This window comes from Pyricularia pennisetigena, chromosome 5 (genome assembly GCF_004337985.1).
Source record: "Pyricularia pennisetigena strain Br36 chromosome 5, whole genome shotgun sequence".
NCBI lineage: Eukaryota > Fungi > Ascomycota > Sordariomycetes > Magnaporthales > Pyriculariaceae > Pyricularia > Pyricularia pennisetigena.
The window spans coordinates 1,566,961-1,591,262 of NC_043743.1; the positions used below are offsets into that span (position 1 = coordinate 1,566,961).

At 52.8% G+C, this 24,302-nt stretch overlaps 6 protein-coding genes across 6 annotated transcripts; 4 read left to right on the plus strand and 2 right to left on the minus strand.

The window, feature by feature from the left end:
* Nucleotides 1-2,317: 2,317 nt before the first annotated feature.
* Nucleotides 2,318-4,714, plus strand: PpBr36_08417 (uncharacterized protein; the record flags this gene model as incomplete). Its single annotated transcript, XM_029895548.1, has 3 exons — nucleotides 2,318-3,267; nucleotides 3,338-3,703; nucleotides 3,784-4,714. The coding sequence occupies 3 exons, from the start codon at nucleotides 2,318-2,320 to the stop codon at nucleotides 4,712-4,714; spliced, it is 2,247 nt and encodes a 748-aa protein (XP_029747726.1).
* Nucleotides 4,715-6,021: 1,307 nt separating this feature from the next.
* PpBr36_08418 (uncharacterized protein) lies at nucleotides 6,022-6,943 on the plus strand (the record flags this gene model as incomplete). The annotated part of the gene is made up of 2 exons (XM_029895549.1): nucleotides 6,022-6,047; nucleotides 6,118-6,943. 2 exons carry the CDS (start codon nucleotides 6,022-6,024, stop codon nucleotides 6,941-6,943), a joined length of 852 nt encoding a protein of 283 aa, XP_029746771.1.
* A 642-nt stretch (nucleotides 6,944-7,585) lies between these two features.
* Nucleotides 7,586-8,524, plus strand: PpBr36_08419 (uncharacterized protein; the record flags this gene model as incomplete). The annotated part of the gene is made up of 2 exons (XM_029895550.1): nucleotides 7,586-7,639; nucleotides 7,718-8,524. The coding sequence occupies 2 exons, from the start codon at nucleotides 7,586-7,588 to the stop codon at nucleotides 8,522-8,524; spliced, it is 861 nt and encodes a 286-aa protein (XP_029746770.1).
* A 1,649-nt stretch (nucleotides 8,525-10,173) lies between these two features.
* On the plus strand, nucleotides 10,174-11,058 carry PpBr36_08420 (uncharacterized protein; the record flags this gene model as incomplete). Its single annotated transcript, XM_029895551.1, has 1 exon — nucleotides 10,174-11,058. The coding sequence occupies one exon, from the start codon at nucleotides 10,174-10,176 to the stop codon at nucleotides 11,056-11,058; it is 885 nt and encodes a 294-aa protein (XP_029747194.1).
* A 1,979-nt stretch (nucleotides 11,059-13,037) lies between these two features.
* On the minus strand, nucleotides 13,038-13,589 carry PpBr36_08421 (uncharacterized protein; the record flags this gene model as incomplete). Its single annotated transcript, XM_029895552.1, has 1 exon — nucleotides 13,038-13,589. One exon carries the CDS (start codon nucleotides 13,587-13,589, stop codon nucleotides 13,038-13,040), a length of 552 nt encoding a protein of 183 aa, XP_029747467.1.
* A 6,180-nt stretch (nucleotides 13,590-19,769) lies between these two features.
* On the minus strand, nucleotides 19,770-23,251 carry PpBr36_08422 (uncharacterized protein; the record flags this gene model as incomplete). The annotated part of the gene is made up of 5 exons (XM_029895553.1): nucleotides 19,770-20,030; nucleotides 20,133-20,538; nucleotides 20,653-20,827; nucleotides 20,916-23,096; nucleotides 23,173-23,251. 5 exons carry the CDS (start codon nucleotides 23,249-23,251, stop codon nucleotides 19,770-19,772), a joined length of 3,102 nt encoding a protein of 1,033 aa, XP_029747195.1.
* Between the last annotated feature and the right edge of the window lie 1,051 nt (nucleotides 23,252-24,302).

Below are 24,302 nucleotides of genomic sequence, written 5' to 3' on the forward strand. Positions count from 1 at the left end.
TCTAGAAGAATAGCGGGTCAAGAGACCTCTTAGAAGACCTCTTCGGAGGATTGTCTCGCAATCAGCTCCCTTGCCATCTGCCGGGGGTGGGCCCCCAGGAGACGATTCTTTTCGGACTGTCGCCTGCTGGCTGGGCTTGAGCGCTGTCTACTACAGTTCAGCAAGACGAGGCAATACTTTTTTAGGTTCGACTTCTTCAACGAGCCGCCCATACCAGCAGTGGACTGATGGTAGCCGCGATTCAATGAACTAGGGATGGTGAACGAGATCAGATGGCATGTAATTATGCTCAAATTGCAGGCGGTGTTCATGACACTTTTACCCCTATTAGCAGGAAGGGAACTGACTCTTGACAATAAACAACCACAACAACCTCATCGACAACTGGGATATTGAGCTAGTTACTTTGTCGCGGGCATTCGCACCACATCATCCACCCATCCACCATCCATATCCCTCCACCCACCACCCGAGTGGGATCAACGTCTACTATGAGTAGAGTACACACCCCCCGGTTTTGGCCGCTGCAGATACTGTCCATCTCCTTCCCTCTTGGAAACTCCCTCGTTCGTTCTCTGTACCCACAAGTGACCCACACATGATCAGTAAAAAATCCTCCTGCACCTTGCTAGGTAGGGTACAACAGGTCAGTCGGTACCTTGTGTCCGCAAACCAAACCAGCCAGGGTGTTCGTCTACCACAGCAGAGAGGAGAATAGGCCTACCCTGCCGTCGCGCCTCTCTCGGCCCAGCACACACAGCGTAGCAACACAGCTTCCCTTCCCTCCTTCCGGCAGACGAAGGCTAATCCTCAAGGTACCGGCATCTGCGCCGCTGCCCCATCACCAAATCATGGGCTAACAATTGGCCCAGGCCCGTTGCCTCCCGTCTTCCGCCGATGTCACCTTTACCGCTGTACCTTGCTGCTCTGCGTTTCCCCCCAGAGAGTGACAGACAAGACAAAAACCAGCACATTTTTATTGGCAACAGCCTTCGACATAAGAGGAAATTCAAATCTAGACTAGACTGGTCACATCCGATCAGGGCCCAAGCAAGAGGTGATGGCTAAACAACACACACAACACACACGCACGGTTTACCTACAGTAGCTTTTTCTCCGACAAGCACTCGAGACAAGGCCACCTAGTCCACTGTTGGGTTATCTTTCCGAGTATTACCCACGGGTCATCATATCTCGAGAGGTCTTCTCTTTCTGACAAGTTCTCCGGTGCCGGATCCACCCACAATCTCGTTTCCCCGCAAAACAACAAGAGAATATGGAGCATATTTGGTTCTGAGTCGGTCGCGATACAAAGTAAACATGTGCTATTTGCGTTTCTGTTGAACACCATCGCTCGAGCCTCGCGCCTCTCTCCACTCGGCAAGGTTGACACCCTCGCTTCTCCTCTGATATATTGCAGGACATTTGGCTTTACTGAGAAGCCCGCCCGCGAAGGCAAACTGCAACGTGATCCAAAAAGATAGCGTATTGATCTGGGTAGTAACAAGGACAGGACATCAAAGTGTTACGAAGTAATAGCAGGTGCCGCCCCAAAATCCTTGTGAGTGTTTCGTTTGCTTCTCCCCTGTACAGCCTACAGTACAACATTACGTATAGCCCTCCTGTGCCCACTGTTTCTGTGCTTGAGAGCTAATATGTCACGCCCATCAGCACGGCAGGCTTGCTACGGCGTACTGTACCTACCTAGTAGAGCGACCCCCAAGACCCCCTCTCCACTGCTCACTACCAGCCCTTGACCTTGCCCTGGCCTGGGCCTAGGGCCTGATAGAGCTTGGTTCTGGTCCCTGCACCAATGTGGGACTCTTGCAGTTGCAGGGCCTCCCATGCTTGATCCACCCCTCCCCAGGATACTGCTGCCGAAGTCCAATCCGTAGCGAAAGCAAGTTCACTCCCCCTCCAAGCCACTTTTATACAAGTCTACTTGGCCCTGCTACTGCTTCGTCGAGCCTGCGTCCACACATCTTCACTGATTTGGTGTCGCGTTCGTTTCCTAGCACCCAAACCACGTCGAAGCCTAATAATAACACACGGATCTTTGCGGGGAAGCTCGACCTGTTTCTTCCTATCAGTTTCTTTATACTTGTCGTTGGCGCGGCTGTCATTTTTCTGTCTCTCTTTTAAACGCTGAGAGTGCCCGATAATCGGGTTCTCTGGAGTTCTGTCCAAGGCCTTGAGCTGTGTTGTGCTCTGCAGCATTCCACAAATCTCAAAGGCAGACTGAGACCAAGGTCAAGGCAGAGTGAAAGATATATCCATTGGCCACCAGAAACGGACCGGCCTGGAAAGACATGCGCTCATGTCCACCACAACATACTCAGTAACCATGACAGAGTTGAAGGAGCCGGCGCACACTAGCATGTGGGCTCCGAACTACGGCAGTCCTGTTCACATGGCTGCACCCAGCCGGTTCGGGCATCACGGCGTCGACTCGAGCAGCATGCCCAGCCCTGCGGCTGCTGCTGCCGCTGCGCACCTTCAGCACCAGCCTCCGCACCACCACCCCGCCGCACGCCCGAGGAACCCCAGCGTCGACGGCCATGGCTACCCATATGCCCGCTACTCGCAAGAGGAGGCGGACGCCTACGATAGGCAGCAGCACCACCAAACCCACCCCCACTCGGCGCACCCGGCTCTGTCGACTCACCACAGCTTCCCCAACCTAAAAAGGCCATACTCGCACACGGAGCAGCCTTACACGGAGATGGTCCAGGATCTTCGGGCGGACGACGGATCGAAAATGGGCGGCCACCAAGATCAAAAACTTCTCTCCTTCAAGAAGGTGCAAGACAAGGTCACAGTTGTCGACGCTCATGGTCGCATCCAACAGTTGGAAATGACTGCCCAGCTACATGGCATGTTCTTCCTCTCTGAGGGGCCGACCAGCTCCCCTGACGGTACCATCATGCAGCCCGAACTTACTTGCTACCGCCGAAACCTCTTCCAAATTAGCGGCTCGCTCACGACCCCAAAGAGCCAGCTCTCTGTCGTTGTCGAGAACGGCGAGCCTGTACCCGTCAGCAGCACTGAGGTCACTGTCTCTGCAATTGAATCGGTAGATGGCCATCCCATCCGCCTGATTGTTATTCCTTGGAAGACGCCCCCACCAAACTCGCCCGAGCAGAACCCGGGACCAGACTCGGAGCCGGCACCACTCCCGCTCATCCCTTGCCAGGACGACGGACATCCGGATTCGGACGCAGAATTTGCTGTCTACCCGATTGGCTGGAGGCGGCTTCAGTTCAGGGTGTAAGTTCCTTCACACATCTTTTAAGCACTCGACTTCAGGCTGGACGTTTTGCTAACAACCATACTACAGCGCAACGGCCAACAACGGACGGCGAAAGGAACTTCAGCAGCACTTCATTCTGCACCTGAAGGTGATGGGGACTCTCACAAACGGAGACAAGGTGGTCATGGCTGAGGCCACAACAGCTCCCATTGTTGTTCGCGGCAGGAGTCCACGAAACTTCCAGACACGCAAGGAGATTCCCCTCCTTGGGTCGAGTGCAGGATCTCGCGGTCAGGCTCTTGTTGAGACGGGAGTTGGTATGGTCACAGGAGCCATGTCCATCAAGGCGCAAGACAAGTCAAGGTCACTGAACTTGGACATGCCACGGTCGGCTTTCACATTCAGCGCCGGAGGGCCCAAGATGCCACCCAGCCCAATGACCATGCGGTCCAAGTAAGTTTGGAGTTCCGAGTCTCGGAGTCATACAAAGGAAACGCAAAATTCAAGAAGTGCTAACCTAAATTTTCTTACAGCTCCTACCCAAACTCATGGAACGCACCCCAGGTCCAATCAGCCCCCGGTGGCTACCCGGCGACGTCCATGTCCGCCGACCCTTACTCGCAGAAGCTCCAGCTCAACACATCAAACAGCTACACTTCTGAGCCGACTGAGCTGACGCCGCAAACATCCATGCCTGCCATGCAGATGCCTCTCGCAGCACCATCTCATCAACAACCTCCGATCCGAACCCAGTACGCCTATGTACCCTCAGGAAGCGCAGCACCACCGCAGCTGTCGATACAAACCACCTCCACAGATGGCCTGAGCGTGCCGCGATACGTCGACAGCAACCCCAGACCAACCAAGAGCCCGCGTCACGCCAGCCACCAGTCCGTGGGCTCAATCACCAACACCGAGTCGTCGCCCGAGTACCGATACGGACCTCCCGCACCTTACGGAATGCACAGCGCCGGAAGTGACATCAGCCCACACTCGCAGCAGCCCCCTACCCCTTACGGTGCCGCACCACCCGTGTCTTCCGGGCCATCAATGGCACAGAGCACCTCGTCTGCGGGCGTCAACTCGGTGTACACGCCCACAACTGGGCCTCCCAGTGCCAGCGGTCACGGCGAATCCAATCCCCAATCTTCCACAGCGATGAACCCTCCGCCGCGTGACTACTTCCCCTCGTCTAGCTCGTGGACAACCACGGCAGGAGAGGCGCCGTCCTCGACCTCCTACACCAACGGCAGTGATGCGAGCCGGCCGTATGCATATTCAGACTACAACAAAGTCGGCGGTCAGGCGCACTCGTCTGTAAAGACTGAAGCTCACCCCCAGCCCCAGCCGTCCCCGCAACCTCAGTCTCACTACGGAAACCCGCCTGCGTCCGTCTATCCTTCTCCGTCACACAGGGGCTCTGTCGACGGCATAAGCCACTACTCGTGGAATGCTACCAACTGAGCAAATCATAACTTTGATTTCGATCACAACGATACCTTAATTTTTTGCCTGTTTTGGCAAACTGTACAATTACTCCCTTATTATTTTCAAATTCCCTGCACTGCATTCTGCCTGCCTTGCATTGCTTGCGTACGCCCTTCGTTTCAACTTCTACTTGCCGATAATCTCGAGCTTGCGATCGTCACTTTTACCCACATATTCTTTTTTTTCTCTGGTAACTCATGATGGCTTGGAGTTTGGGTTTTTTTTTTAATCGTCTCCCACGCGCTTCAATTGCGCGGCACCGGATTTCTTATATTTTGTGCGATTTCTCGTCTTGACATCTTTGATTCTCTTCGAAATATATATTGCGCTCCAAGCTCTGTACCAAATGACGGCGTGACGAGGGTGGATGGTGGTACTCTTCTGTTAAAGGGCTTACAGAGGCAGGGAAAGGGGGGTTCGGTAACATCAAACAGAGATACTTTTTTTTCTCTCGACGAGGACAAATGGAAAAGTTTCACGGGATGTTTCTTACTGTGCTTTCTTCACGTTTCCTTATACCCACGGGGTTTGGGTCCTTCAAGAATGGCGCTAGGATAGGCGGGCGGCCCTGTGACTTTGGAGAAGGATATTTTATAACCGTCTCTATTAGGTAGTTAATTATTGTTAAACACTATCTCTAGTCTGCATGTTCAGAACTGCTCGTGTGACGCCAAACTGTTCTTTCTGGATTATTGCTTGCTCGAGTCACCCTTTGAAATTCTTTCCCCCGCAGCGCTCTTTGGAACCTGGTTATGTCCATGTGCATAAGACGGTTGAGAAGCTTCGCAGGACCAATCGACTCCCGGGGCTTTTGGCTGGAAAAACGTGGTACCGATGGTTCTGTAACCTGCCCATGGGAAATGCTTGATACTATTCAGATAAGGTACCTGAGGGATGTGCCTTGGTAGGCGGTTAAGCATATCGAGAGAGGTTATGCGCAGGCATTCCCAATCACGTGATTGTTTCTCTGTCAAGACGAGCGCAAATTTAGCAAGTTTCTCGGCGAATGCATCTCGCACTATCCACATCAAATGTCGCCAATTCAGGACCATTCACTGAATGATAAAAGATTATAAGACCACGCCAAAATTAATCTTTGGGATTATATGTACTGGTGCTTTGTCATTTGTGCGGGCGCTGTACGCAGAACGCTGCATGCAGTAAAATTCTCGCCGACAATTGTTTTCCGGACGAACGTCTGCAGGATTGGATAGGCGATAATCAGCCAGCCATCAGCGGCGGAAGGGTTGCGGCACGCAGATATACTCACCTTGAAAGCGGCTATGTTTGAGATACCGGAAGCCAAGAGGTATGTTTGGGCTGCGCGTCAAGATAGCAGACCAGGGAAATCTACCGACCGTGCTGACATCTTGGTCCAGAGTTCGGAGGGACGAGCTTTTTGATAACTCCGGATCGGAGTCGGAGGATGAAGTCTGCGACGAGGCCGTTGCGGCAGCCGCCCGGGCAAAGCTACAAGAGCAGCTGTCGTCGTTGATCACTTTCGACACCCCAGCCGCACCGAATCAGGCCGAGCCGGCTGATCACACAGAGCCCGCGGCAGAGGAAGTGTTTGAGTTCAAACTGTTCGCGACGTCCAAGAGCGGCGCGACAACCGCTAGCAGGGTCGTGCTAGCGGCCCAGGAGGACCCGGCGGCAGCCGACGAGGCCGGGAACGTGGGTGGGTTCGTGGTGGCCCGCCGGCCGCAGAGCTACTACGTCGCCGGCCCGCCAACGGCCGAGCAGCAGGCGCAGTTGGAGGCTGTGGCGGTCACGGGCGAGCAGATCCTGGCCGCGGCGGGGCAGCGGTGCTGGGGGTGGGAGGTGCCGTGGAGAGTGACCAAGATAGTCGTCTCCTCGTCGAAACCTGCGTCTGCTACTGCTACGGTCAAGAAGGAAAAGTCTGGCGATGGTACGAAGAAGGCTCCCACTGGGGATGCAAGCAAGAAGCGGAGGCGTCCCGGGAAGAGAAAGAGGATAGCAATTCGGATAAAAACGAAAAAGGAAAAAGAGCAAGAGAAGGACAAGCAGACCAAGGAGGAGCATCTCAAGGCTAAAAAGAAGCGCCTGAACCGGGAGAGGCAGCTCAAGAGGAGACAAAAGGAGAGGGAAAAGAAACAGGCGATGCGGGCGGATGGTGATGGTAATGCTTCAGTACAGGGTGCAGGCGAGGCTGCACCTGTGTCTACAGATGCAATGTCGGACTGATTATATATAATATACTGATCGATTCGATATTACAAACACTCAAATATGGTCCTACAGTAAAAAAACGCATCGAGCCGCATCAGTAACAGCTGTCTCGAGCTCAATAGCTTGGCTGCCTGATTTGTGGCACAAAAGGATACCAGCGCCACACCCCACCAGCCACTGACCAATCAACCGCACATGCAAAAATAGTCGGGCTGCAAACTAGCACGGACAGCGAGTGACCGTTTTTGAATTTTAGGTTGGTCACGCGAAGAAAAGACCTCGTCACTAAGGGAAGCGGAACGGGCTTGAGCTAGTGCAGGTTCACATAGCTGCTGGCAAACGGTCGCGTGAGATCAGTTTGACCTGCTAGACTAGAAGTTTTGGCTTTCGGAGCAATTCTCCAGAAAAAGAAGAGGAAAAAAAAAAAAAAAAAAAAAAAAAAAAAAAAAAAAAAAACCTAACTAATTTGAGTTCGAGCTGCATCCTTAACCCAGGCCATATCTGCACTTCCTCATAGACACAACATACCCATTGTGGTTTTCCGACAACTTCCCCTCGACTCATAACCGAACAACGGCGATGCTGGCCTGAACACGTTACATTATTGACGATTGGCGACCCTTCAACATTGCAGACAGCCGCCTCCGCCCCGACAACATGGCAGACGATACAGCCCCGCTTGCCTCGCTCTCTCTTACCCATGTCTTCTATGTAAGGATTTAGTAGCCAGGTTGATTCCAGACAAGATGGTACGGGCACACCACTGACTGATTACTTGCCCATATCCAGGACCCCTCCGACCCCGTCTCGTATGTCTGCGCCTGGCTAGCCCTCGTCCCCCAGGCACTATGTGTCGTCTACGTCACGCTGATCTGGTCCTCGCGCGAGGCCGAGGTGGCGCTCCTGTTCGCCGGCCAGCTCGCCTGCGAAGCTATCAACTTCGCCCTCAAGCGGCTGATCAAGGAGGAGCGCCCCCGGCGTATACACGGTAAAGGCTACGGCATGCCGTCGTCTCACGCCCAGTTTGTCGCCTTTTGGGCCCTCAGCCTGGCTCTCTTCCTGCTCGTCAGGCATCGTCCCAAGGCGCACAATGTCAAGAAGCAAGGTGGTGGCGGCGGGGGCAGCGGCAGCAACAAGACAGAAACGGCCAAGGCGACGCCCGCCCTGGCTTGGGATCTTTGGCAGCTCCAGGAGCTGTACGGCGTCGATCGGTACCCACACAGGCCGTGGTCCATGCCCGAGCGGGCTGCGGTGTCGGCCATGGGGTTCGTCCTCGCCGGCCTGGTGGCTTGGAGTCGCGTCTACCTGGGCTACCACACGCCGAAGCAGGTCTTTGTCGGCCTCTCTGCGGGGGCCGCCAGCGCCATTGGTTGGTTCGTCGCAACGGCCGTCGCCAGACAGACAGGCTTGCTGGACTGGGTCCTCGCGCTGCCTGCTGCTCGTTGGTTCCGGCTGCGCGACCTGGTGGTCGAGGAGGACATTTGCCAGGCTGGATGGGAGAAGTGGGAACAGAGGAGGGTCGCCCTCGCGGTTGCTGCTGGTAAATCAGCTACGGCTGACACGTCCACGACGGCAAATGACAAGAAGAAATCTTGACGTGATTTTTTCGAGCAACACTATGGCGCTGCAATCTGCATGAACACGTTCTCTTTAGAATCAGCTCTGGCTGCGATGAGACTGCTAAAGTACAGTCATGGCTGGGGTCCTCAGATCGATTCACAATTACGCTTACTCGCATAACCGAAGAACCGGGAAGCTATCCGGACCACTCTTGTCCGTGCCACGCAAATTGGGTAGCTTTGGAATTTACAATCTGGACAAGACCTTGGCCTTCTGGCTCAGCCTATACTAGTCTTGGCCATATCGTCACCTACTCCTTACCCTCTTTGTATGTGCCAAGATTAGCTCTGGGTGTACGAGTTTCATGGGCAATTGTGAATTCGAGAACTACTTGTGGCAAGGAACGAAGACTTCCAGAACCTATTCGAATCCAATAGTGTATCTGACTTCCTTTGAGTCTGAATAGCCTCTTCGTGGGAACGGTATTTTGACTATCTAGGACGTGATTGTGAATCTGTCTATCCTTATGGGTGGAAATCATATTAGAAAGAGTGTTTTTCAACGGAACTCATAGATGTCGTTTGGTGCGCCGGGACTGTCTTACTTGTCTTGTCATTGTTGGCGTTGTCAAATAGACCGGCTTGGAGCTCTTACTGTGAGAGCATGTGGGATGCTTGTCGTTAAGGGTTAGGGTCTGAGTTACTATGATGTTTCCATCAAGAGCTAACGAGTCACGTGTAATCCGACAATCCTGAACTCAGCTGATCTTGCTGACTGTGATGGACCACAATTCAGACCCCTTTCCTCATCCACAAGGCATGTCTCCCTGCTTAACGATCATACGACAAAGAACAAAGTGAGATCGGTCAATGAGGCCGGCAGTTGCACAAAGCTGATCGAACAAGCTCATTTTCAAACAAAAAAGAGCGCCTTGTCCTTTTGTCACTACAAATTCCGCCCATGTCGCACCTTGGTTAATTACCTGCTATGGAACCTCATTCGAGCTGCGACAAGACATTCGTTCTCACGCTCCAACATATCACATTCTCCAACCCCCAATTACTGGGGTCTCATTGCGATCAAGCGATCAATCATCATCCACAGCTGCCAACAAGCAAGTGCTTATTTCCTGGCTGTCAGGCAAGGCAAAGGAAACTGCCGAGTGTCGCTTGCAAGGGGTGCAGCGCATAGCAGTGCAGTTCCCAACCCCACTTTCGCTGCCCATTTGCTCGATCTGAATCCAGTAAGCCGGAATAAGCAACCGCTCCCTCAACCACACACTCAGCATCGTACGTGTGGGAACCTGTCAAACACCTCATAAACACACTTCCTCGCCCAAGGAGGAAGCAGAAAAGTGAAATAAATCTCTCCACTCATCTTCAGCCTCCACAACTATTACTGTTGTATCGTGCGAAGCAGTCACTACCTGCCAAGATAAAAACAGGTACTTACACGGTTGAGACCTAGTTTTGACATTCCTTTGTCTTTCTTTCTGGAAACAAGCAGGGCAACCTTTACTTATTCCCGCCTTCCCTAACCCGTTGCGCTCACTTGGATACCAGCTCTATCAAAAACAAGAGAGCAGGCTAACAATTAAAGACAATCAAAGTCAACCAGGTAAAGCCATTTAAACGCACGAGACCTAAAAACACTAAAACACACACACGCACACATCACAGGACACAATGTCGCCAGGAGGAGGACCCCCTCCACCCCTCGATGAGACCAAGGCCAACTGGCTCGTGGCCTACATATTTGTCGGCATAATTATCCCCATCGGCTACTTGATCACGATAGGCATTATTGTCATGGTTGATCGCCGCGAGAAATCAAACCCACGCTCCGACGCCACCCGCCGCGCGCTCGAGGCCGACGGCGCATATGGCCGCATGTCGTTCCCCTGGCGTGATGCCGTCCGCACCACAGAGCCCGACACGGCCAATTTCCAAACCGTCGATGGGCCCCAGACCGACGATGAGAAGGACATCCTTCGCCAGCTCGAACTGCAGCGCGAGACCCAGGGCTGGGTGCCGCGGCCCCTTGGTGTGAACCAGGTGCACGAGGCAGAAGACGGCCAAAATGGCGGTTACCAGAGCCCGCGGCACAATGAAGACCCGTATCTCTCCCACCTCAAGGAGACGGGCCTCGGCCGCTCTAGTATGGACGGCCCATACAGGCGGCGCGACAGTCTCTACTCGATAGACGTCGAGAAGGGAGCCGGCGCTGGCCGCATGGCCTCCTCCCCCGTGAACCCCTATTCTGACATCAACCCGTACTCGTCTTCTAACCACAATGGGGTCCACCGCTCCGCGTCCAGCAGCACGAATAACAGTTACAGGCACAGCTTCGACGTCCGCCGAAATCCCTTCTCCGACGACGACTCGGTCGTCGACCTGACCGGCAACGGCGGCGGCTCGCTCAGGCAGCAGCGCCAACGCAGAGATTATCCGGACGGCGACGAGCAGCACTCGCGCCGCAACCCTTTCAGCGACGACCACGCAGGATCGAGGCGTCCCGTATCCTTGTACGACGAGCCGCTTAGAAGGCCCGATCCGTCACATCTTGTTTAAAAAAAAAAAAAAAAAATAGGTAACTCACATCCCGCTTTATAAACCCATCGCTTCGTATTATGCTTTACTTACTTTCCTTTGTCATCTGGCGTACGGTTGTGGCTTTTTGTTTTTTGTTTTTTGTGCTCGTCATTGTGTTGGCTTTTCTTTCTTCTAGGAATCCTGACATATTTGCTGTCAAACCTCCCATTTTCTTATTATGGTACCATGTACATATTCTTGCATCATCACGGCGTCTGCTTTTGGGGGTTTGCATTCTGAAGGCGTAAATGGGTTTCCGCAAAAGGTCTGGTTTTTTTTTCTAGCGTCTTGAACTCCTCTCTCAAACATGGTCATCATTCAAAATACTGCCACGTGCCACATCGCTGCTAGAAGCAGAACTAGAATCGCATCCGAAACGTGCCATCATCGGCACCCAACCACATCCGACTGCAGAGCGAACCCACCCAACGGGCCAATGCAGCGAGGGTGCATCAGTTAACACATGTTTACTCTGCAGTTAGAACCCAAGCTCCAGTCGATCCAAAGTCTGGTCTAGTCCAGTCCTGGCGATGGGTTTTGACACCATCTGTGCACACACCGCTCGACAAACCCCTCGCATTCGCTTCGGCACAATCGCAAGGCAGGTAGGTGATGGGCGGCGCAACGAGAAGAAAAAAAAAACCAACGGTCAGGTGTTTAGGGACAACCCGTCCATTGCATGTTAGTATGGCCGCAATTAAAAGAGACGTGGGTGATAGACAAATGGAGGAGATCTGTGGGTAGCACAAAACTGAGGTGGTGCGTGGTACGACAGGACAAGGTCGCGGCGGCCGGTAGTTGCATGTGTAAGAGAGAATGGCCAGACAAAGAAGAGGAAAATTGGGAGTATATCTTTGCCCCTTGTTTCGGCAACGTTATTGCGAGAGACAAATCCACATCTGCCGCAATCAGGCCGCGAACCTGTGTCTGCTGTTGAAATTATACCTGTGCTTTTGTCCGCCGCCTTGCTTCCAATGGGGTCTGTGGCACTGCCACCGGGAAAAATTCCTGAAATGTCTCCACGACAGCCGCTTGCCAACGAATCTCTCGAGCCCCTCAATGGCAGCTGTTGTTAGATTTCTTGGCGCAAAGTCACCGTGCGGTAGTCACGCTCTGAGAGCTCCTATGATTTGGCAGTTTTTCTCGAACAGAGTCAAAGCGGACTTTGGTTATAGAGGCAGAAATGTGTGAATATTTGATGATGACAAAATCAAGAAATGTGGGATACCAGACCTTTTCACAGGCGCGGTCCCGAGCAATGATCCAGAAAAGAAGAATAATAAACCAGCGGACTCCATGGCGCCGGTTCTGTATCGTCCCAATAGTGCAAAGACAACGCAACGCCCTGCATGACCTGAAAAAAAAAAAGAAACAACAAGATGGGGAATAACTCCATATCCTGTTTAAACTCCATCTAGCAAAATAAGAAAAAACTCCGACAGTGCGTCTTTTTTAACCTCCCCATCGCCGCAAGTCGTCTTGTATGTGTATCGAAATTATATCTCAGAGAATAAGCTTCCTGCCAAGAAAACAGGGTCGCCAAGAAAAACATGCTGAACAAATAAGCTGAATAGGGGTATCATGTGTCAAGCCCTGAGCAGTTGTTTGCATCGCCGGTCGAGGGTAGCTTCGGAGCTGTCCTCCGCAAAAGACTGTAGTGGTTGACAGATGCTTGGAATAGCGTTACAGCACAGCTTTGCTTTGTACCTGGTTGCACGCTTGTCAGTCCCAGTTCCCAAGTCAAGAGGCATACCGACAAATGAGGGAGGAGATGGGAGCCAACTCACAGCTTCCACCTTTCGATGGTAAAACAAAGCCCCTCTGGTTCCGGGGGAAACAAGAGCAGCTGCCAAGACCAGAAAAAAAAGCAAGACCAAAAAAAACATAAAACGTCGACAATTCCGGGATATGGCAGATAACCGAGTCCCAACCGACGCAGTACCAGCCAGGTGCCTTGACTATTGGTTGTTAGGCTTCCAGATCCGCGCACCCAGCGGTTTGCTGATGCCGAAGCCGACACCGACTGCTGTAGCGATTATGAACAGACCGATGAAGATCTTAACAATCATACGATTGCGGCGGCTGAGGCTGGCCAGGCAGTTGCAGTTCCTGTTCTTGCGCTTGGCCGCCTTGTGCTTCCTCTTCCAGTGAGCCTGACCAGGCCAGACCTGGCAGTCATCGTTGGAACCGGCGTTGCGGCTCTCACCACGTGCTAGATTCGTTGACGAGCGCCCGAGAAAGTGTCTTGTCTGCTCTCGTGTGTCGGTGGTATGCATCTTGGCCTGCGCCTCAATGTCCGTGTCGAATGGGTTCAGGGGTGTCCCCGTCACGCTGGTCGGCGTCGACAACCCAGAACTGCCCCCGTTTCGGCCGCCGCGGCCTCCCGCTGCTATACTATCCGGGGACAGCGTGTCACTTGAAGCTTTCTCAAGTATCTTGGTAGTTTCGCTGGTGGCAGCGGCCTTGGGAGGGGCGAGCTCCCCTTTCTCGGTTGTGTTGTTTAACGCCATAGTTTCGACTGGTGCGTTTGAAATTATATGTCGTCGTTCCTTACGCTCTTGACTGGTATCTGAGCGACGATTTGTTCGTGGACGAGGTTCCAAAGGCTTGAGCCAAGATAAAAAGTCGAGGGGATTATGAATATATTTGTCCAAGAAAAAAACAATCTAGGATCAAGGCGAATGCGATTAGCAAAGGTCAATGGGCAAAGGGCTGATTAACAGTAGCCTCAGACATCGTCCCAATTACGGGCGACAGTGGGGAACACACAATGCAAGGTAACTTTGACCTGCAGACAATAGACGAGAGTTGGGGGTTGGGTGACGCAGGTAGGTAGGTTGTACTCGTGGGACGCGTGTTGAGATGGCGAGGGTCGAGCGCCCCTAGGTGCAGTGACCCAAGGTCGGACGAACAGTCACGCCAGAAACAAGACACAAAGAGACTAGAGGAAACGATTCAGAAGTGACCCAAACTTACCAGGAGCCAAGAGAGAGAAAAAAAAAGACTGACTGGTGACAGCACGCTGAAAAGGTAAAGTTCGGACCAGATCAGGTGTGTCAATGTCAGCCAAGGGTAGGTAGGTGACCAGACACAAAAGGAGCGATGGTACGAAAGCAGATGCCGTCGTATCTAGTAGGCAGGTTGTGTTCAAACTTGACAAAGACAACAATGAAAGTCAAGCAGCCCTCGAGTATTTCGCTCTAACCCAGCCCAAACCCTCGGTTGGCAAGGGAAAGGGAATGGGCGTGAGAGGAAAGGGGGCGCTTTAGGAATGAAGGATGGGCATTCACGATGGTTATTTCTGGCTCGGTTGCCAAGAAGGGGCGAGCCGATATAGAGCCAATTGATCTTGATCGTCGCCGTTGCCCCTATCGTTTGCTAAGTTGTCGTCGACCCAAGTCGTGTTGACGTCTTGTTCAGAGTCTCGGTGGCTTCTGGCGATGATCGAGGAAGCGGCAGGCAGGTTGATCCTCTCGGCTGCGAGACAAATCGAGATGCAGTTCAAACCGTCCCGGAGCTTGGAGATATGCTGCTTCGGAAGCACCAGCTGGGGGCTGGCTTTTGGCTGGCTGTCTGGCACAATTGGCGTCGGCGAAAAGGAGGAATCGATCAAAAGAAAACACAAACTGGAAGGGGTATCTGATACGACGGGACGGCTCCTCTATGAACTGATAGGGCGACATATAGAAGGCGAGTCAAGGCTCATCAATTTGCAGCTGCGGGTGTCCCCTGGATCCACCGAAGCAACATGAAGAGAACCAGACCGACCTAGGAAATCCAAGGGAGGGTGAGCGAGCATTGTAAGGGGAGACCGATGGAGGAAATTAGCGGATTGATCCACACTGTACAAGTGCTACAGGGGGTTCCATTCAATGGCAGGGGTGCCCCCAGAGCTATACCCAGAGCAGACAGACCACCATGTGGTGTTCGCATAAATAGCGTAGGCAGTACCTGACTTTGCTGAGCTCGACAGCTGATTGCTGCGCACTCGTACCTAGACGAGATTTAGTGGGGGTGGCAAGGCGCCTCGAGTACCACATCAGCCGGGCTATCCCAGACAAGGACCAGCATCCCATACATTGCATACTGTATCTGGTCCCGTACAGTTGTTGTCGTTGCCGTTGCTGTTGCCGTTGCTGTTGATTGAAACGTTGATTACAGTAAGCTAGGTGAAGTCTCTGCAATGCACGGAATAAGTTGGTTTGAGGAGATCTTGTTTTCAGCACAGCCACAGTGTTAGAAGAGCAAAAGCCAACAAAGAATGGTCGCCTAGGTAAGTCAATAATCAATCAATCAACCGATCAATATGTGCATTCGACCAAGCGCACGGAAACAAAGACAGGTGAACCGCGTCTGTTGTCTGTCTGTTTTTGCATTTAGCGTGACCGAGAGGGACGAGGTCAGAGCTAAAATGGTGCCATTCGGCTTTTTTTTTTTTTTTTCTCTAATTGTTAAGTAGCACTTGTGTTGCATCCGCCCGCGCCCAACGAGGCCTATGGATACTGCACAGCACTTGTTGGTTCTTTACTAGCGGGTCCCTTCTGCCGAATGGTCCACCAATTGGCAGATAGAGAGTGGTATGTGCGCAGCCAAGACGACGCTTGACACCAAGAGGAGAAACTGACAACCAACTGAATACAACGCACAATGCCACTGCGAACTTACAGAGTACTGTACTGCTTTTATTGTGTGTTCTCCACAGGAATGGTTGAACGAGATGAGTCGACATGTGAGAGAGCGTCTTGCCATGATATCAATGCTGCTCTTGTGACTTGGACAAGCATCTGAAGCTCGCTTGTCAACGCCAGCTATTTTAAGTTCGTTTTCGCTTTTGACTCAGGATTAGAAGAGGACTTGATCTTGCTAGGCCCGGATTGGTGCGCAGTATCAGCCTCAAATGTCTATGATAGCTTTGATAAGTACGTTGATGGATGTGCTACGTGAAGTAAACTCTATTTCAAGGCAACACCAATTGCGTACCGTGCAGCGGTTGGGAGAATGGATCCCAATCGCCTCACAAGTTGAAAAGTCCGGTCGTATCATCCCAAAAAGAATGAGCAAAAATAACAAAAAGCCTCGAAGCGAGCTGTCGCATCTTGGAGGATTTCCTTGGTCACGGCGGCTTAAAGCCTTAGCATAAAGCGGCCAGCCCCACGAGTACGCTATGCGCCCCTCTGTAAACAGTCAACTGGCAACGGGTATGGTAACGATGCACCATGATCGGGTAGACCGTTACGATTAGGAAGTCGCCACCTGGTTCGGTGTTGATCAAAAGGACTTTGTTTTCTTTGCCGACGCGATAGAGTCCCCGCCAGTGCCAGTGGAGTGAAATGTTTCCCAAGCCAAGTAAGTCTAGGTCTAGCCTAGTCCATAGTAAATGGCAACGGATGATCATGCCACTCACCCGGATAGTGGGCACACAAAGAAACGAAAAAACCAAAGCAATCGCGCAACCGCTGGTGTAAAAGGGGAAAAAAAAAAAAAAAAAAAAACCCTTTTCATTCGAGAAAAAACGAGTCACTGCCTACCTTTACTCTAGGCATACTGGTTCCATGTAGCCCTGGCCCCCAGTCCAAGCAATGGAGGAAAGACACCCAAAGTAGCAACCGCAACACAACACACCAACAATAATTCCAATTGTGCCGAGATAGCACCTCATCAGCCAACCAGAACACTGCTCCTCTGCGGTCCTTTCTTCCATGTGAATGAATGCTACCGAACCCTTCCTTGCAGCAACTCTTGCAGCGAAAGCAATAGTAGGAGCATGATTAAGGGGGAAGGATAAGTTGGCTTTGGAAAGCGGGACTAATGCAGGTGCAGGTTCCCGAAAAAAAAAAAAAAAAAAAAAAAAAACGAACCCGCCACGAAACTTCGGTCGTCACCGCAAAGTCCATAGTGACTTAGTCCATGTCCCAATTGCACTGCCGCCGCCTTTTACTGCGTACTATGTAGATCTCGAGTAAGGAGCCATTAAACAACCCCACCGACTGGACTCTTAGAGAACTTGCCGATACCTTCAACAGCACTATCTCTGGGGCAAGCTTTTTTGCGGAGCTCAAAGCCAGCACGCAGTACGACCCTACAGTGGCACTTTTAGCGAGACACAGAAAAGGGTGTCCGAAGAAGCAAGATTGTCTTCGAAACGAGTTCCCTCCGCAGTCTCCGTCTGAATTGACGACATAATCTTGCTGGGGAAACAATCAAATACAATTGCAGATGGAAAAGCCTGAACTTAAGCATCGGATCCCAGCGTCCCACACACTTGGTCCTCCTAAGGCTGCCAGTAACAGTGGGCAGTTGAGCTTGTTTTCTCTTGTAATTTCTTGTTTTTTTTTTTTTTTTTTTTTTTTTATTTTTGTTTTTTTTCACTTAGTGCACCACCCTTCCTTCTCGTTCTTTGCGATCGGTGAAAAACCAAAGGCTTGCACAAAATTGTCCCTGCATCAAGCAAATAATGATGATTTTTTATATTTTTCCTGACGTAATAGTACACTATCCGGATTCATGGACCGACGCAGCTTGTCTTCCAAGACTATCTAATATATCAGTAATGTGTCAAGGTATCCACAGTATCGTAATCGTAGTGCGCATTTTCAACGAAACAAGCATCCCATCGTCGGATAAGATTAAACATGATTTAAACAGAATTGTAACTCGCGCGATCAACAAAACAGTCAGCAAAGATAGACAGGAGAAATGTATGCGATCAGCACAAGGAAAATTATGTGCCTCTCTGAGTCGGATGCATGAATCTATACCTATCTTGGGCTTGCGGCGGGACTAGGCCATGACTTTTGTCGCTGGGCGATCCAGTCCTATCCGGACTGTGTTCCTGGTTATGGTTCTTTCATAGCGGAAACGAACGGGTCTGGATGTGGCTGCGCAGAACCGGAAAACCCCTCAAACTGTTCACGAGATAAATGACAGCACATCCCTGACTATCGCACGTTAGTAGACCATGGAAGCCCGGATCTAGACCTGCAGCCATCATTCAACAGTGGGAGAGAGAGAGAAAAAAAAAAAAAAAAAAAAAAACCATTTACACGCGCGCGCGTGTGTTGGTGTCGTTTTGTTTTTGTCGTTGATAATCGGAACACTTTTAGCTCGGCGCCTTTGGGCCCAGAACCTGGGTGGCCGCCGCAAACCAAATGCACTAGCCGCCATCTATGTTTTTCTGACTCTTGTCACCTCCTTTTGGTGGCGCTAATCTTTTATTTTATTTTTATTTTTATTCCGAGTCCCATATTGTTTCTTGATTTCGTGTGACTTTCCAAGGGCCCTAAACACAAGAAAGAGAAGCAATGCAAGCTTTCGGCACGCGCCGCCAAACGGCTTGTTTCCGAGTCAAGACACACAGATAAACATAAAGGAAAGAAAAAAAGACAAGCAGAGTAGTCCATGCACTGTCCGTTTTTTTTTTTCTTTCTTTCTTTCTTTTTCGTCTCCTCTTTTTCTTCAGCTCGCCATGCACCTAATCATTCCTCGGCCGACTTTACCAGATTTGGAGATTCGTATTCGGATGGTTGAATAAGGGTATTATTCAACGATAGAAGTGTTCTGCTGTTTCGCACTCGTGCTTCTCCCAGCTTTTGAATCGATGGCAGGCTAGGTATTCCCTCTGAGACTTGCAATACGGCCGCGGAGATTAATACCGATTGCGATGGAAAATAATTTCAACAGTGCAAAATCATCTCCACAGCGTTCAACATAGAATCCCGAACAAGAGGACAAGAAAAAAAAATCCACTGACCAACGGACTACGCAGTAATTACTTCATAAATCAAATTCAAGGGGCCCATACAAACCAGAGTGCATGACCGGCCTTTCGTCCAAAGGGTTGCCATTTCAAGCTTATTGTTATCCCTGTGCGAATGGATTGTGACATTGGCGGGCAAATCTGCCAAGGGGATTTGACACGGCTGCATGCGTTAGCTAGCTTCTTGGTTAACAAGAAGGAGTGTTGTACGCGTGGCCAATCTCTTGGCGAGATAGCGTCGAACCTGTCGGCATTTTCCACTCTCTTGGTTCTCTGCTTTAGTTGCGAGAAAGCCCCTCAAGACTAATAATTATTGGACTACTACGGTGGTGTGGTGGTCTTTTGCTTCCTTGCTTTGGTGTAGAGGGAAGGTAGGAACGACAGAATTCGCCAATCCATTCATCCCCGCGGAGGAGCGCAAAATCGGAGAAGACGGCCCTCGGCTCCACAAGTTAGTGGTGAGCCGTCAAGACGAAATAAAAAGGGGGGGCCGACTAGGCTATGTCGAGGCAAAATCCCTCCCCCTAGTCTAGACCCCCCGCAAACTTGTTAGATCTGTAGAATCTGGGGAGGACAACCCGCCCGTCGTTCAGCCCCGGAAAGACAAGACAGACAGTCAAAACCACACCGTTTGGATTGTTTGTCCATCGAGCTGAGGGGGCGCCATGTGCTTGCCCAATGATATTCTGGCGCTGTGCTCTTTCCGTCCCATTTTCAACCTGCGTGGCAACTGCATCGACGCCCGAGTGGTGCGGCAGGCACTATTGAAAAGCGGATGCGAAGCGGCCACAAACTCCTTGATTTTTTCTTCTTCTTTGTGGTCCCCAGTGTCAGGCGCAAACATAATGCCCCCACACCTCGCCGCTATCTTCCCCATATCTCCATGTCGTGCAATTGATCCTTTGAGGATACAGCTCACATGACTACTCCCCCATCATGGAGCAGTGGCACATGGGCTCTGGAACTCGTCAATCACGCTTCGGGGTTTGCTGTACTCGAGCGTCGGGACGTATTCGTATGGGAGGCCAAAGGCTTTGGGTCCTCCGATCTCGAGGCCTCGCTTCGTGGTCCAGACTGGGTGAGGAGCCATGGCCATGACTGCTACCTTGAGGCCGTACCTGTAATCCTGCACGCCCACGTTCTCGCCAGTGGATATGTCGAGGATCATGATGAGATCGGGGACCATGGCAAGGACCTTTGGATCAGGAAGAGGACCAGGTTAGTATGTGATTTCAAGTGAAAAAAAAAAAAAAAAAAAAAAAAAAATCAAGGTGAGACCACACTCTCTGCGACGCACCTTCTCAGTACCTTCAGCGTTCCTCCCAACGACGCTGAGGTTCTCGTTCATAAAAGGCACCTTGACCTCTATGACGGAACCCACCTCTTCGCCGTCACACAGTCCGTCGTCTTCATCCTCTTCGTCGACCTTTTCGATGATGACCTGGCCGATGCTGTGCGCCGTCGTCGTGATGCGGCTCTCCACGCCGCGCATCTTGCCCCTGAAGAGCATCCGGCAGCACTTCGGCCCGCCGCACTCGGTAATGATGGACCACGCAACGTCGGCGAATGACCATGTGCGCGCTCGGGACTTGGCCGCCACCACGGCCCGGCCGAGTCGCCAGGCCAGGGAGAAGGTGTTGGGAATGCCGAAGCGCTTCATCTCGGCACCCGTTATGGGATTCCCGGCCGCTCCGCCGGCGGATCTGAGGTAAGGGGAAGGAGGTTTGAAGAACGGTCAGTTTTCTAGATCATTCAGGGATGCTAGACTAGAAGCAGGCTGCCCATTTTTGCAGCCTGGCAGCTCGTATCTGACTCACCCCATGGCGATCAGTTTGTCCCTGATCGCCGCGCTTGCTGTGGCTGCGTCTGGCTGCCCACGCGGTATTACCACGTTGTGACCTGTGCCGCTGCAGAGTGTGACCGGCAATAACTCGTCTACAGAATTGCCCATGACGTACTGCGAGACCATCTCGAAGTTTGGGTATGCTCGTCCTGCTCTCAGTCAGCAAGGCTATACTTTCATGTATTATGCTTGCGTGAAACATATCGGTGGATATTGCATGCATCGTCCTCAACTTACCCATCAGATCCCCGTCTACGGTAGGTATGTCGTAGTACTTTGAGCTCCCCCAGAGAAGCGTACCCACCCCGTTGGCACCGCCAATCTCGGTCGCCAACAGCTTGCTAAAGCGCCCGCCTGTCAGCTTCTCCATTTCTTGCATGGCATGGTAGACGCCGTCGCCCCCAGGCCGCTCGATTCCCACCGCGGGCGTGCCGACGCCGGCGACCGGGACGAGCAGGTCGCCGTCACCTAAGCTCGCAGTTTGCACTATTCTAACATCGTGACCCGCGCCGAGGAGCTGCCGAAGCTCGAGATGGTGCGTGTAGGTCGACCCGCCGCCTCCACAGCCTAGTATGTAGCAGCCGATGGACAAGAAGTGTATGTCCGTCTGGGAAACCTTCCATTGACCGTCGGGCGTTATTTCAGGCCTGTAACCCTCTGGGCTTGTAGCTGGCGCTTCCGCATCGACCTGTACAGCATCCCCGGTATCACCAGTCGCAGTCTCAGCGGAGCCGCTGGCCTCCTCGTCCACAGCCTTTTCGTAATTCTCGAAAGGCGTCCGAAGCATCTCGGCGTAGACGCGCGCATGGTCGGCGGGGAGCGCAACCTCAATCTTGATAACGGTCTGGCCCTCCACGTACGGCACGCCGGCGACCTCCTCGTGCAGCACGGTAACCGGGCCCCGCGCGTCACCGCCCTTGGCAACGGCGTTTTCCACCGCCTTCTTCCTCACGGCCGCTATCCCTGCCGCTACGTCCGCGCCGTACATGATGTTCTCGGCGGCACCGTGCACGTTGGCGGTGGCGGCACCGACGGCGTTGGCCACAGCCGCGTGGGGCGGGACGAGGACCTTGCGCACGCCTTGCAGCTCGCGCGGGCACAGGATCGAGCCCCCGCCGACAAGTATCACGGTGCAGGGTTCCGGGGAGGATTTGGCGCGGTCGATGGTTCTTTCGATCATCTTTTTAATGCACGCCTGCGCGGAAGCCACGACGGCCTGGTCAAGCTCGATGTCCCGCAGCCCCGTGGCTTCGATCCTGGCTCCTCCGGCCACTGCTATATCCGTCGCGGTGATCTGGCTACCCCCAAAGCAGAGGGCCGCGGTCGTGAGGTCGTGGCCGACGCTCTGCGGGCCGACCGAGACCGAGGCCTGGTGGACGCGGACTGTGGACCCGCCGCCTAGGCCGACACTCTCGACCGACGCCATCTCGAGGTTGACCTTGACGCCTGCGAGGTCGCTGTAGCTCTTGGCCAGGCGCGGGTAGCCGTTCCCGAGGAGGTAGCCGACGTCGGTGGTGGTGCCGCCGATGTCGACCACGACGCTCCCCGCGCGGTCGATGGCCTCGGAGCCCGCGAGGAACGCGGCGCCGCGGATGGAGTTGGTCGCGCCCGAGGAGAAGATCCTGATGGGTGCCGTCATGGCCTCGGAGAAGGGAAGCAGGTGGCCCGCGTTAGAGGTCAGGTACAGGGGGCAGCTCAGGCCGACGTGGGCCATGGTGCCGATGAAGGCGCGGATGGTGCGGCGCGCGAAGCTGAGGATGGCAGCGTTGAGGATGCTGGCATTCTCCCGGGCCAGCAGGCCGCTGCCTGCTATGTCGGCAGAGCAGACGACGTTGGTTTCGTCGCCGAGCTCGTCCAAGATCACGTCCCTTGCGCGCTTCTCCTGTTGGTGGTGCTCGTCCATGGGAGAGCCGATGCCGACGATGGCCACGTTCCTGAGTCCCGCGGCTCTGATGGCGGCGGCGTGCCTACGCACCTCGTCCTCATCGAGAGGTGCGATCAGCGTCCCGTCGATGTTGCATCCCCCAGGTATGATGGCCGAGTAGCCATGGATGAGGTTTTCCAGCGATCGGGGCCAGTCTGCGAACGGAGGAGTGCCCGTTGAAAAGTTGTGTGATGCCAGCCGGAGGACGGCGACCTTTTCGACCCTTGACGCATCCCGCTCGATGATGGCGTTGAGGAAGTGCGTGGTGCCGATGGCGACGGCGGTGACTTTAGATAAAGATGTATCGCACCCGCCGGAAGCGTCGGATGCGGTTGCTACTACCACTCCAGCCTTTGCCGCCGCTGCCAGGAGGGCCTGCAGAGTGTCTTGGACCCCAAGTGCGACATTGCTATTGGTCAAGGCCTTGTGCGACGCCAGCACCGCATCGCTGCCAGACTTTGAGAGGTCAAGGAGGACCGAGTCTGTGTTGGTGCCTGGTGAAGGAAAGACGGAGCGTGTTCCAGTCAGCGAGAGGAAGAGACTGTCCCAGACTGGAGGGTAGTAACTGACCTCCGACATCTACTCCAATCACCAAAGATCCCGACGCTTCCGGCCCCGGTACAACAGTAGCAGACAGGGTGCTATCCATCTAGCTTGTTGTGGTCTAGGTCTAGTCTAGACTATTTCTATCTCTAGTATAATCCAATTGTCAACAGTCTCTTCTTATTCAATCCCTGGCTTGTCACTCGAAAATCTGCCGCCAAGCTCGAGAAGCGGACAGGCTGACTTTGGGCTTTTTTTTTTCGGTTGCATCTCTCAAGATGCTTCGGCGTTTTCGTACCAGACAAACAAGCCGAGCTGCATATGCAGCCCCGCATGGTGTCCCCAAGACCTGTAGGCCCATTGAAGATGCGGAGACAGGTCTCTCTCTCTCTCTCTCTCTCTCCTTGAAATTTATCTTATCCAAGCTCTACTGTATCTTTGCAGATGTGTGCCATTGTTACTGTATCGCTGCATGAGATACGAGATAGTAAGCGGTATCCATCATGTCAGAATCGCCAATAGCAGCCACTTACAAGCCCATAATTTGGAAACGCTGCAATGCACCATGATTGTTTATCATCGGCTTGGCGAGGCCCGATTTTCCCTCTTCTCGTAACCAGAGTTAGAACAATCTACTGAAAATTATGTTTCAAAGAATTTGAGGTTATCATCGTATCTTAACAAGCTCAAAACGGCCTATGCGCACCGTCTCACCGTCCCAAGCTCTCGCCTTGCACGACAAAACACAAAGCATAGTTTGTTCTTGGCAATATAGTTGATCCTTCCGGTGCACTTCTTCTAGGCTGATTTTGCCTTGAAGATGTCCGCGGATTATACCGCAGGTGCTAGACGAGGTTCTAGACAGCCCTGCTTGCACCGCCATCGTTGGAAGACCAGAAGTGGTCGCCCAGTATGAATGTTGACACAATCAAAATCAACAGTAGGCGAGTCGGGCCTGGCTAGCTATTGCAGCAGCGTCGATCCGTTATCCGCTATAGGGATAGCGGGACGAACGCCAGTTTTCTAGTCGATGTTTTAGGGATGATCTCAGGTACGTCCTAAATATAAGAAACACACTCGTAGCTCGGCCGGATGAGGACAGCGAGGCAAGCTAACGGGACCAAATAACTCAGTCCAGGGGCTTCCGGTGGTCGGAT